This window comes from Cebus imitator, unplaced genomic scaffold (assembly GCF_001604975.1).
Source record: "Cebus imitator isolate Cc_AM_T3 unplaced genomic scaffold, Cebus_imitator-1.0 Scaffold120, whole genome shotgun sequence".
In the NCBI taxonomy this organism is placed as follows: domain Eukaryota; kingdom Metazoa; phylum Chordata; class Mammalia; order Primates; family Cebidae; genus Cebus; species Cebus imitator.
The window spans coordinates 1,705,895-1,719,104 of NW_016107435.1; the positions used below are offsets into that span (position 1 = coordinate 1,705,895).

The following is a 13,210-nucleotide window of genomic DNA, read 5'->3' on the forward strand; positions in this document are numbered from 1 at the left end:
TGTGTATAAGGTACATATGAAACATAAATGAATTTTGTGTTTAGACTTGGGTCCCTTTCCGAGGACATATCTCATGTTTATGCATGTATTCTAAAATATGGAAAAAAGTAAAATTCATAACACTTCTTGTCCTAAGTATTTTGGGTAAGGGATACTCAAGCTCTTAGACTAATCTTGTTCATATTCATCAGTTGAATTGCCTTAACAAATTGAGGTCTGGAAACTGCTAATCTGATTTTCATATTTTAGTAACAGACTGTTATAGAGCCAAAGCTCTTTGAGATCTTAGTACAAAGCTGTTTGTGCACATCTCCTGAATCAGTATCTGATGGTGAAACTAAGAACATTGGGATTAAAACAAAATTTTGTCATAAGGTTAATGTTTGTGTCATTTAATTTCTTTTTTATATATAGAGAAGCATTGGAAGTGATTCTCAAGGTAGAGCAACAGCTGCTAACAACAAACGTCAGCTTAGTGAAAACCGAAAGCCCTTCAACTTTTTGCCTATGCAGATTAATACTAACAAGAGCAAAGATGCATCTGCAAGTCCCCCAAAGAGAGAAATGATTGGATCAGCACAGTGTAAAGAGTTATTTGCTTCTGCTTTAAGTAATGACCTCTTGCAAAACTGTCAGGTCTCTGAAGAAGATGGGAGGGGAGAGCCTGCGATGGAGAGCAGCCAGGTAATATACATTTCTTTTTCTTGCTCATTTTTTTCATAAATCTCAGAATATGAACATTAAGATTTTAAAAATTAAGTTATGCACACAGGAATTTTAGCTAGGTGGAATTAAAGTAATTCCTTGACCCCTTTTGTTAATCTACTAGATTTACTTAGAGTAAATTTCTGTTTATCCAAAATAATTTTAGAAATGGCGTATTCAGGTTAATTAAGACTTCTGTTTATTTGTGAAATACCGTATTGCCAGCTTTTAGTAAAGGGGGATTGGAAGCAAAGTGATTAATAGATTTTTCTAAGAATTTTTTTAAATGACACTATAATTTTTTGAAAAGTAGTTGCAAAAGTATTTGTTGTAATATTTAATTAATTTATAACAGTATGTAAACATTAGGAAAACGTATGTAAAAAGTAGTTTGGCCGGGCGTGGTGGCTCACGCCTGTAATCCTAGCACTTTGGGAGGCCGAGGTGGGTGGATCTCGAGGTCAAGAGATCGAGACCATCCTGGTCAAAATGGTGAAACCCCATCTCTACTAAAAATACAAAAAATTAGCTGGGCATGGTGGCGCGTGCCTGTAATCCCAGCTACTCAGGAGGCTGAGGCAGGAGAATTGNAAAAAAAAAAGTAGTTTGGTGTACAGTTCTAGAAGTAAAATTTTTCTGATACTGTAGATTAAGATTTTAAAATTTATTTTTAAATTGACAGTGATTGGAGTTTTTAGTATTAACAGTTATATTTTGATGAAAATCTAAGTTGGATTTAGATTTTTTTGCAAGTATTCTCACAATAAACCAATTATCTTTGGTTATCTTTGAAACAAAAATTTGTAAAACTGTTGCTATTGAACTAATTATGCTCAGTTGTATATATTGTGTAATTTTTTTTTTTTTTTTTTTTTTTTTTTTTTTTTTTTTTTTTTTTTTTTTTTTTTTTTTTTTTTTTTTTTTTTTTTTTTTTTTTAATATTTCCCCTGCAGATTGTAAGCAGGCTTGTTCAAATTCGTGATTATATTACTAAAGCTAGTTCCATGCGGGAAGATCTTGTAGAGAAAAATGAGAGGTCTGCTAATGTTGAGCGCCTTACTCATCTAATAGATCACCTTAAAGAACAAGAGAAGTCATATATGAGATTTCTTAAAAAAATCCTTGTAAGTATTAGACTTTTAAAATAATATATGGGGTTATTTTTGTAGTATCTCAGGGTATATATACTGATGACATTCTGATGCCACCCCAGAGGAGTTAACATATTTTCAAAAAATCTTGCCATCCATTATAACATTTTACTGCCCATTTTAATAGTTGTATGATTTATACCACTAAAATATTTCAGGCTAGAGAAAATGAGGAGGAGGATGTTCGGACTATAGATTCAGCTGTGGGATCTGGTTCTGTAGCTGAGAGCACATCGCTAAACATAGATGTGCAGTCTGAGGCTTCAGATACCACGGTAAGCGGCTTTTTGGTAATTAAATGGCTGGAAATGAAGGTTTAAACTTTTTCCCCAGTTTTCAAGATGTTATTTTATAGGTGTTCCCTAATGAAAAGTGTATTCCAGGAAAGAAACCCTCAAATTATTAATGCTGTGTGTATTATTCTGTGTTTAAACACAGAAGTTAAAAGTTTTATTAACCCGAAAAATGCTTTTAATGATTGATTTGAAAATCTGGTAATTTTTCATAATCAGTTTATGGAAACATTTTTGTAGTTTGTTTTGTTCAGCAAAGCTTCACTAATTTTAAGAAGCATTAAGCAAGTTAAAATTGATTGTGGAATTAAGGACTATAGGCAACATTAGTGATTACTTAGCGTATAATCTTTTGGAAATTGCCAAGTTCATTTGCCACTGAGGACTCCTTACGGATATTAGAGTTTTCCATTTCTAGGACTCTATCCTAGTACTGTAGCAAAACCAGATGACTGAAAAATTGAGATAAAAACTAGTAAATGGGACAAGATCGCATTTATGTTGTGGTTTATTCACAACGAGAAAAGTACTATAATTTCTGACTCGTCAAAATGAAATTTGTTGAAGTACTGTTTCTCTGAAAAATAATTAGGAATTTACAGAACTTTGAGGAAACATAAAACAATATTAGTATGTTTCAATACTAGGGTGTTTTTAGGCATTTTAAACAGGTGTGCCTATAACCATGAATTATTAAACTTTAGTATCTATTACAGACTAGATAACCATGTATCTAGTAACCATGTTTTGAGAGGATAACCATGTATCTCTTCTGGTTTTAAGGTGTTCAAAATGCCATTCAGCATTAGGAGTTTGAAGGTTTATTTCCTATTAGTGTTGACCTGCATAGTTCTTATCTGTCTCCTCCTCCTTCCCTGCCCTTCCTGATTTGAAGAGGCAATTTGAATTTCTTTTCTCTACATTATTTTCAACAGGAGATACTTAGAGAGCTTGATCCAAACAGTTGTTGAAGAATGGATTTTACTGTGGGGAAATTGTTTTTTTTCTATTTACAGTGGTGCTGGGAATAATTTCTTTCTTACATTCCGGCAGAAATGGAAGGATTGGGACTATGTGGGCAAAGGAATTCTGTCAGGGAGGAGTGGGAACTTGTATAGATTTATTGTAATTTATATAAAGTATTCCTTGTGATGACAATTTCTTTCATAATGTAAAATCATGACATGAAAGTTGACTAATAACATGTAGCAGAATAAATGTTAAAAATGTGCTTTAATAGTTGTATAGTTTGGAAATTGTGTAGGATGTGGTACTTGCTTATTTACCGTAAGCAACGGTCCAGTCTACAGAAAATGTAAAAGACTAAGTTTACTGCCACTCGGAGGGGGATGTGGATTAATTTTAGTTTTTTAAAAAGGTGGACTGGTACTTTTTAAATTGTTTTACAAGGCTGGTTTATATGTTAAACAAGAGTTTGTGTTAAGACATTAATATGCTACACTATTTAATAAAGGAGGAGGCATCTTTTAGTCTGAGAATTCGGCCGTGCATTGAGGACAAACTAGGGAATTCAGCTTCACAAGAACAGGTTTCAGACATTGACGTTACTACAAGTCGAAAAGGGAAAGGTGACAGACCTCCTCAAAATGACAGGGAACTGAGGCCTAATAGGAAATATAGCCGAAAACGTGGATTTCCGTCACAGGTATACTTTACAAGGAAGTCTCTAAATGAGTACTTCTTTTGTTCATATTTCCTCTTTATTTGCTTTTCTGTTCTTGCTATTACTCTTACATATTAATTTTTAATAAGGTTGTCATACTGTAATTTGCGTTAGTAAAATTCTAGCCCTTAGTGTTTTTCTTTCTACTTTCTTATGGTTATACCTGGGTTATATCTGACAGCTATTTTTAGTTTATGTTAACAAAGGTTTCGAAATGTAATTCCCTTTTTTTAAAATTGCGGGCACAATTAGTAACATGTTCTTAAACTTTGACTCTGAGTCAGTTACCCTTTGTTTCTGTTATTTGTGTTTATAAATTTAGATGGGGCAGGGTGCAGTGGCTCACACCTGTAATCCTAGCATTTTGGGAGGCGGAGGCGGGTGGATCACCTGAGGTCACAGGGCTTCGGAACCAGCCTGACCAACGTGGCAGAACCCCATCTCTACTAAAAATACAAAAATTAGCCACCATGGTGGCGCACATCTGTAATCCCACCTACTCAGGAGGCTGAGGCAGGAGAATTGCTTGAACCCAGGAGGCGGAGGTTGCAGTGAGCCAGGATCGTGCCACTGCACTGCAGCATGGGTGACAGAGTGAGATTACATTAAAAAAAAATAATAAATAAATTTAGATGGCACTCTTTAATACTGGATTTTTTGGTTTATATTTTTGTTGTTTTTGGAAACTCCTTTCATTCGCTTTTTAAAAAAAATCCAGTTGACTTGGTTGCTACTGTTTTTGCTGGGTTTTTTTGCAGTGTTTCTTTTAAATGGTTTTAAAATTTTCCATGATTTGTTTGCATAATGGCATTCTAGTTAGATTTAAATACAACTATTTGTAGGTCCACTTTTTGAGTTTGAATAAAAGTATTTATAAAAGTGCTCATATCTGTTGGCAACATCAAAGTACTATTTTAGTAATTGAGTGTAGGTAAGACTGATTTTGTATGTTTTATTACTGGTTTATTACCTAGGATTACACTTTCCCATTTTGTAGCTATTTTATGGGGGTTTTTTTTTGGGGGGGGGAGGGGGTGTCTGTGGCTGTTTATAAATGATAAAACTTAACCTCTCCCAGCACTTTGGGAGACCAAGGCGGACGGAACATGAGGTCAAGAGATCGAGACCATCCTGGCCAACATGGTGAAACCCCATCTCTGCTAAAAAAGTACAAAAATTAGCTGGGCGTGGTGGTGCGCATCTGTAGTCCCAGCTACTCGGGAGGCTGAGGCAGGAAAATTGCTTGAACCCAGAAGGCAGAGATTGCAGGGAGCCGAGATCACGTCACTGCACTCCAGCCTGGTGCCTGGTGACAGAGCAAGACAGTCTCAAAAAACCTTAACCTGTAGATATTTTGGCAGTTTTTTATTGTTTATTTTTTCTGGTTCCTACAAAAATTTGAGAACACGGTTTGAAATTAGTTACGGGAATTGCCCCAGTTCAACAGAAGAGTAAATAAAGTAGCTGATTAGTTTAAAAACTAGTAGCATTGGAGAAAAGCAATTAAACAATAGATAACATTTGGAATTTTGTTTTTCTGCTTTAATCCTGAATCGTGATGAGCAAAATTTAAGAGTTAACAGTTAATACGCTGTCCGCTAATTCTTTTTTTCCTAAGGTATTACATATAATTTAAAAACCACTTTTCTGTTTTTATGTTTCTTTGAATAGTATCCTTATAAATAAATATTATACTTTCTTGCATTCACTTCTTGGAGTTTATTCCAGTTTGACTTTCTTTAATTTCATTTCTTAAAGGCTATCTGATTATTGTTTTGTTGATACTCCATTTGCAAGATCATTTTAATTTCTTCAGGAAAAAAACCTTAATTCCCACCACCTGTGTTTATTTTTTCTCTACTATGCAGGAACTGTCATTCTCACCCCCCCCCACCCCCATTTCCTCCAAAGAATCTTTTCAAAATGTAGTACTGTATTTTAGGATAGTGGAAAACACAGTTGAGGTCTTACATGAGAATCCGGAGTTGAAAGCAACCTTGAGACTTACACATGATATGAAATGATTGATATTCTAGAGCTGCCTACCAAGGACACATTCAACTTTATGAAATATTTCAAGACATGATGACATCTTGCATAATTTTACAAAAGACAGCCTCTATGAGTAGCCATGCCCTCATTGTTTTCCTATCCTCATTACCTGCTCATTTAATCTCACCTCTTGAAATTTATAGGCTTTCTTTGTACCATGTACCTTTGTTTTACGGTTATTTTCATCATTGCTAGTTACTTCATTTGAGCTTGCCCTATCTTCCAAACCAGCTATGCTTCTTCAGACATGGTGTCTTTCACTTTTGTGTTTAGAATCCAGGCACATAATTTGGAGCAGACAGTATGACACGAAGAATGCTAGAGCCTAAGAACCTGATTTCTCATAACTGTGACATTGGATAAGTCACAGCTTTATCTTCTCTGGGCATATAGTTCCTCACCCTTCACATGAAGGAAGTGAAGTACATAAGTATCTGAAGCGGTAAAAATACATTTGGATCCATGAATTTACTAGGGGATCCTCAGTTGAGTAGAGGAAATGAAGATTGAGTGTTCTCTGAAGTGGGACTATTACATATATGCAACTCAAGATTTGATGCCTAAGTTATTTTTTTAATCTAAACTAAAATTCTAGTTGGTGAAAGTGACTCAAAAAAAGTTCAAATAAAAATATGTGTTTAATAGAAAAAAAATAAAAGTATGTGTTTGAAGAATGAATATACACCTAGCATCCTTTTTGGATTTCTATTCTAGGTGCCTTCTTTGTGTGTTCTTACTTCTACCTTGATATATCTATTTATTTTCTCATCTTCTCATTGTGTATATTTGGTCATAGGCTCTACTCCCATCCATTGGCTCAGTTTTTCTGAGCATCAGTCTGAAATGTTATTTATATGAATGTGAAGGTTATTAAGTAGTAGTAATACTTCACAAATTTTGAAAATTGTTGAGAATTCATTTTTGGATTAGTGAAAAATTTGAAGATAATTGTGTTTAATAGCTTAGAATTCTTTATAATAAGGTTATCATAGTTTTGTAACTAATAAGGATTAAGGAACTTAAAAGTATGGTTTTCTTATTTGCATATTTTTTTCTCCTAATTATAATTTAAACGAGTATTTAATCAACCTGGAGAAATTTTCTTTAGTCATTCCATTGATATCTGTCCCTATTTGGTTTGACTTTACATTTTACCATTGACTTTGATGAAATCATTGTAAAATTATTTTTGCTGCATCCTGAGAGGGCTAACTGTTGATAATTATCCCTATCCTTCAAAGTTTTGGGTTTTTTTTTTCCCTGAAAAAGGAAACTGTCTGAAAATAAGCCAGACTAGGATGAATTTCCACGGAAATGGATGTAAATATTTACAAGATAACTTCCGTTACAGGAGAGAATTGAATAAACAGTACTTAATTGTTAAAAGTTTCAGTTTATTAGAGGTTCAAGACTACAGAAAAACCTCTAATAAATATTGGCTTACCAAGATCCAGGCAGGCTGTTTCTTTCCCATGCTCAGGAAGTCAAGAGACAGTCTAGGATAAATATGACACTGACCATGTATAGTTTACATGAAATAATCTAATTATATTTTACTTCCTATTTAATCATAACTTTGTTGAATATTTAACTCTCTGCCATGTACTTACTTGTTTACTTATTAATTTTATTGATTTCCAAGTCAGTGTAAAATATTATCACAATTACTCATGCTTATTCACAATACTGATGAGTTCTATTTGGGGAGATAAAGATATTTTTATATAGTAATGATAAAGGATGTCGTTCAGAAGGGAGTTTCTCTTGAGCCCATCTGTATGCTCCATAATTTCTCTAGGAATCAAATGTGCCTAGGAAGGTGTAGACCAGTGCATTTACCATCAAAAGACATTTTTGAAATTCTTTGCTCTCCTTAGTATTTATTTAAAATTTACATAAAAGCAATGCAAATTTAAAATTGACCTAGTGAAACAAGGATGGAATATTTTATGTAAATATTAGGTAAAATTATTGAACTTTTAAAACATTTTTTAAACGGCAAATCAGTGATGAAAAATAAAGTTAGAGTACACATTTCAGTGTATAATTTAGCCTGTAATATGTTGTTTCCAGGTTGTATTTAAATTTGTGCCTGCTTTGCTTTTCCACTTTCTTTTTGGGTTACATTTTGAATAGTTTGAAGATTAACACTTAAAACTTTATCATTTTTGTAAGTGGCACTTATTTAATTCATCCCTCTGCTTTTAGACTAGTTGATAACCTCCTAGCATTTTGGGGGAATTTGGAAGTATTTACTTCCATTTTATGTCATCAGACTTGACTGAATGAACATAATTTAAGAGGAAAATAATGATGCCTTTGATACAGAATATAAAATTTTTTGTTTTTTTATATGCCTGATAATGTGATGCAGTTAAAATCTTTTTACATAAGATTATCAAATAAAAAATATATTTTTAAAATTTCAGTCCTTTGTTAGAAATAGTAGGCTTGCCTGCTTTCTAGGTTTTGTTGTTGTTTATAAATGTTACTTCAAGTCTTTTTTAAAAAAGACTTTCAGATCATTAATCCAGCATAATGTGCTCCTACTTTAGGGGCTTAGATTCTTTCAGGTGTGGGGGTGTGTGTGTGTCCCTCTTAGCCTTTCTGTTTTATGTTTTGTATGTCTTTTACTTTTGTTCATTCCTATTTCTGCTAAGCCATTGCTTATAGCTTTTTACTGTGAAATTGCCTAACTCTTAAGTGGCAGGCTATATCTCTGTGTCACCGTTCTATTCTTACTCTTTTTCCTTCATGTCTACTAAAACTATATCTAGGGTTGTATATTTAATAATTTGTTACTGATGTATGTACTTTGCTATTGATAGTTGAAACAGCAACATGGATTTTAATACTCAGTTACAGGTATTGTTGGTCTAATTTTCCAGGCCAGAGATCCTCAGCAGGAGCCTATGGAAGAGATAGAAAATTTGAAGAAACAACATGATTTATTAAAAAGAATGTTACAACAGCAGGAGCAACTGAGAGCTCTACAGGGACGGCAGGCTGCACTACTAGCTCTGCAACATAAAGCAGAACAAGCTATTGCAGTGATGGATGATTCTGGTATGTCACAGTCTGAGAATATTCTTTTTATAAGGAAGACTCAGACATAATTGTATTGCAGAGTGGATGCTGATTATTATATCATCACATCTTGATTGTTGTCTAGTTTAGAAACCTATATATGAGGCTTATGCTTTCCTATGCTTTTCTCTGGTTATGAAGAAAAGATTGCAGGGACAACTGCTGGCCGTCATATTATATCGTGCAGACAGCCAGATCGCTCTCCTTTTCATCAGAAAATACCCTTAAGAGGTAAAAGAGACAGCCTATAGTTCTGTTTTTGTACATCAGATTGATAAGGCTCGCGATACATTTATTTCCCTTTTTTCTATTTCTTTAAACGAGGGTTGTCATTTTTTGCTTGTCTCCCAAGAAGGAGTTAAAACCTTAAATGAGGTAGTGAATAAATTTATAAAGCATCTTTAGCATTCAAGTTAGTAGTAGGTGTTATTTTAATTAGATATCCAGTTGTATGTATTAGCTCCTTAGAACTATATTTATAGTCCATACATTCTTCCTAAGACTCAGAAATTTTCTTCCTCCCTCCTTCATAGCCATGTGTGATCTAGATGAAATTGTATTGAATTTATTAGTATTGAGTCTCTGTAAGTTTATCATCACTTTCAAACATAAGAGTTTTAGTTTCTCATTAAATAGGAAAAAAAAGATGATTACTTATAAACAACAAAACTAAGTTATATTTTCTAGTAGTCTGTCCCCACCATCCCCTTCTAAAAATAATTTCTCTCCTTCGAGCACTGTTTTGTGGGTGAGTTTAGGTTCTTACTGAAGCTACCCTGTTGTGAATCAGTTTATTTTGCTGTCCAAATCTAGCCCACTAGCTCAACTGTTTAATCCCTGTTATACCTAGTTTAAGTTTTCATTTTCATAAAGAATGTTATCATTTTCAAACAACTTACTCTTTTGGAATAATTATATAGCTGTATATCGTACTGTATATAGTAATAATTACAAAGATTTTTGTTCCCACTTTTCCCTTGTAAAATTTAAAGTACGATTAGCTTTTATATTTATATTTAAGAAATACATAATTTAGGAAAAAGTAATTAAAATATTTTAACATAATGACTAAATACTAGTTTGACTAACCTTTTAAATATTTTTCAAGTTTGGAATATCAGATTTAAAAACTTGTAAGTAATGTAACCTCTGATAGTTACATTACTGTCTTTGCATAATCTCTTTTGATCATCAGAGATTTCTAGGTTAGTCAGAGCTTTAATTCTTATTTTTATAGAGAAGGAATTCTACAGAGTTTGTGACTTGCCTAGATTTATATAGAATTTTATCAAGATCACATTTTTTGAATTTCTACTTCAGGGGTTTTATTTCTGTTTCTGAATATGAACTTTTTAAAGTAAGCAGATAATTTATTTTTTAAAAATACACTGCATCAGATAATAGAAGTATAATGCACATGAGTTTGAATTTATTTCGTACTATTTCAAAAAGAATTTTAGCTTAGTAATTTTAAAACCAGTTTACTCTTGTGTTAATGAGATTTTGCAGGGTAGTACTAATGAAAAGCCACAATTAAAGTATTTAATCTGGTATATGAGAAGATCCTACCTTGGGATAATTATGTTACTTCAAAAAGTGTCCCTTTCACCATTTAACTAGCAATTTACATACGTTGTCAGTACTGTAATTACTTTCTTTTCAGCATAGAGTTTTGACTAGATACGTACGATTCCATATAGCTTTGAAATTCTCAGTGGAAAAAAGCTAGCATTTTCCTTGAAAACAGAAGCAATTTATAACCAATTTCCTTTTTTTCCTTTTTTTTTTTTTTTTTTGAGACAAGGTCTTGCCCTGTCACCCAGGCTGGAATACAGTGGCGTGATCTTGGCTCATTGCAGCCTCCACCTCTCTGGCTCAAGTACTCCCCTCACCTAAGCCTCCTGAATAGCTGGGACTACAGGTGTGCAGCACCACTCCAGGCTAATTTTTTTAGTTTTGTAGAGGTGTGCAGCACCACACCAGGCTAATTTTTGTAGTTTTGTAGAGACGGGGTCTGTGTTGCCCTGGCTGGTCTTGAACCCCTCCTCTCAAGTGATCTGCCTGCCTCACCCTCCAAAAGTGCTGGGATTACAGGCATGAGACACTGCACCTGGCCACCAGTGTCTTTTTTTTTTTTTTTTTTTTTTTTTAGAGTTGGAGAGTTAGAAGTGAAGGTACGGATGGGTTTATTTGTTGGTAGAACAGTAACTCTTACGAAAATTGTCACAAAACTGCTTTATGAATATGGGGGCATGTTTTTTAGTTTAAGAAGATAAAAACCACAGTCTTTTAGTATGACTTGTATCACAAACAGCCACTTTGCTAAATTACCCATTTTACTGTAGGAGTCAGCAAACTGGTCAGCTGGCTTTAATTCAGTACCTGAAATAAAGTTTTAGGGAACACAGCCATGCCCATTTGTTTACATTGTCTACAGTTGCTTTTACCCTGTAACAGCAGAGTTGGGTGGTTGAAACAAAAACTGTATTTCCCACAAAGCCTAACATATTTACTGTTTGAATCTTTAAGAAAGTATGCCAGCCTCTCTATCAGAGCATTGATTCTATTCGAGAACATAGAGATTGAAACCTGTCAGAATCAGCTGTGCTTTTTTGCACTATCACTTTACCTTCTACTCCCCACTGACCTTAGAAAGACCTGCTCCTCTGAGTCACTGTTATTAATTGGGATGTAATAGTATCGCTCCTGTACATTGAGACAGAAAAAGATGAACCACTTTGTTAGAGTTGTGTGACCATCCCTTTATTTTTAGGTTAGATGGAGACTTTTAATAAAATGATTATTGGCAGATAGATATGAGTGTTAACTAGTTTCAAGTTACTTAGGTGTTTTAAATTTTTAAAAAATTTTTAGTTTCTCAGAGATTAAAAAAGGTGTTTGATTTATTTATATTAATTAATAGTTATTAATTTCTTTCCAGTTGCAGAGACTGCAGGCAGCTTATCTGGCGTCAGTATCACATCTGAACTAAATGAAGAATTGAATGATTTAATTCAGCGTTTTCACAATCAGCTTCGAGATTCTCAGGTAACCTAATTGTTTCAGTATAGTTGAGTATAAAAATCACATTAATTAAAACAGTGGTTCTGAAACTTGAGTGAGCATACATATCATCTGTCATGATTGTTGAGCAGCGTGGGTTTCCGGTTGGTGTGGTCCCCCCAACTTCCAAAATTATGTTTCATGGATTTGGGGTGGGCTTCTCCATGTTTGAGTCCAGTGCTGGTGGTCTGGGGACTATACTTTGAGAATCACTAAGTTAAAGGAGAATTTACTTTGAAGTAATCAGTGAAGTTTTTCCTTTGTATGCTACTGGGTGGCATATTTTTTTTCCTCCAAAAGACTTAATGGTCACAACCATTAAGACTTTGATTTAAATCTGTGTCCTTTGACCAGATTTATGAGATTCCATGTAGCCATGGGATTCTCATTTGAAGGAATATTTTGCTAAAAATTTTAAGAAAGTTCTTAATTTGTGAATTAATGTTGTAATTTGATGCACTTTGTTAGTGAGACGAGCAAATTTTCAATATGTGGGCCTTTGGTAAGAAAGGATGAATTAATGCCTGTCCACTGGAAGTAAGTGTGATTGAAGATGCAGTGTCTCGTCTTCTTGCTGACCAAGTGAAAATGAGAGAATATGATGCAACCACGTAGAAGAATTATATAGCAGTACCTAGTAAATTTTTTCTGGTAGACCCATGGCCTACTTTAGAGAAACTCTCACATGTTTGCGAGAAGATGGATATAAGAATATTCATGGCAGCTCTGTGTTAATAGCAAAAAACCAGAAACAGCCCAAATGTCCATGAACAGAAAAATGGGTTAATGAATTCTGATATAGACATAGAGTGAAATTCTTTACAGGAGTTACAGTTAAAAAGCTGTGGCTAATGAATGAAAACTTTAAGAAGGACACGACTCAACTTATTTTTTAAAAAGTCTGCGTTTTAAATTTATGTATACATAGTATTAGAAAATATAAAAATATGTATGAGAATGGTAGATATCCTATTCCAGGTTGTGGTGACCTTTGCAATGGGTAATAACATTGTAAAGGGTACAAATAGTTAAATTTGGTTTAGTTAAATTTGTAATGTTATATTTGATGCAAATATGGGAAAATGTTGAATTTGACTAAGCATAATGGGAGGTATTCATTATATGATTTCCTAAGCCTTAGTGGATTCTTGCAATGTTTCATAACAAAAAAAAAA

At 33.8% G+C, this 13,210-nt stretch overlaps 1 protein-coding gene across 13 annotated transcripts in view; it reads left to right on the forward strand.

Annotated features, from left to right (window-relative positions):
* Positions 1–13,210, forward strand: part of PCM1 (pericentriolar material 1) — a 96,616-nt gene that overhangs the window by 3,510 nt on the left and 79,896 nt on the right. For 7 of the 13 annotated variants that reach the window (XM_037742413.1, XM_037742415.1, XM_017539676.2 and 4 more), the window contains exons 3-7: positions 415–684; positions 1,659–1,829; positions 8,774–8,951; positions 9,114–9,203; positions 11,914–12,020. In XM_037742413.1, the coding sequence (XP_037598341.1) occupies positions 415–684; positions 1,659–1,829; positions 8,774–8,951; positions 9,114–9,203; positions 11,914–12,020 (816 nt within the window). Of the gene's footprint in view, positions 1–414; positions 685–1,658; positions 1,830–2,014; positions 2,132–3,623; positions 3,816–8,773; positions 8,952–9,113; positions 9,204–11,913; positions 12,021–13,210 lie in introns of all 13 variants that reach the window. The other 6 variants (XM_017539660.2, XM_017539673.2, XM_017539665.2 and 3 more) reach the window with 2 other exon arrangements.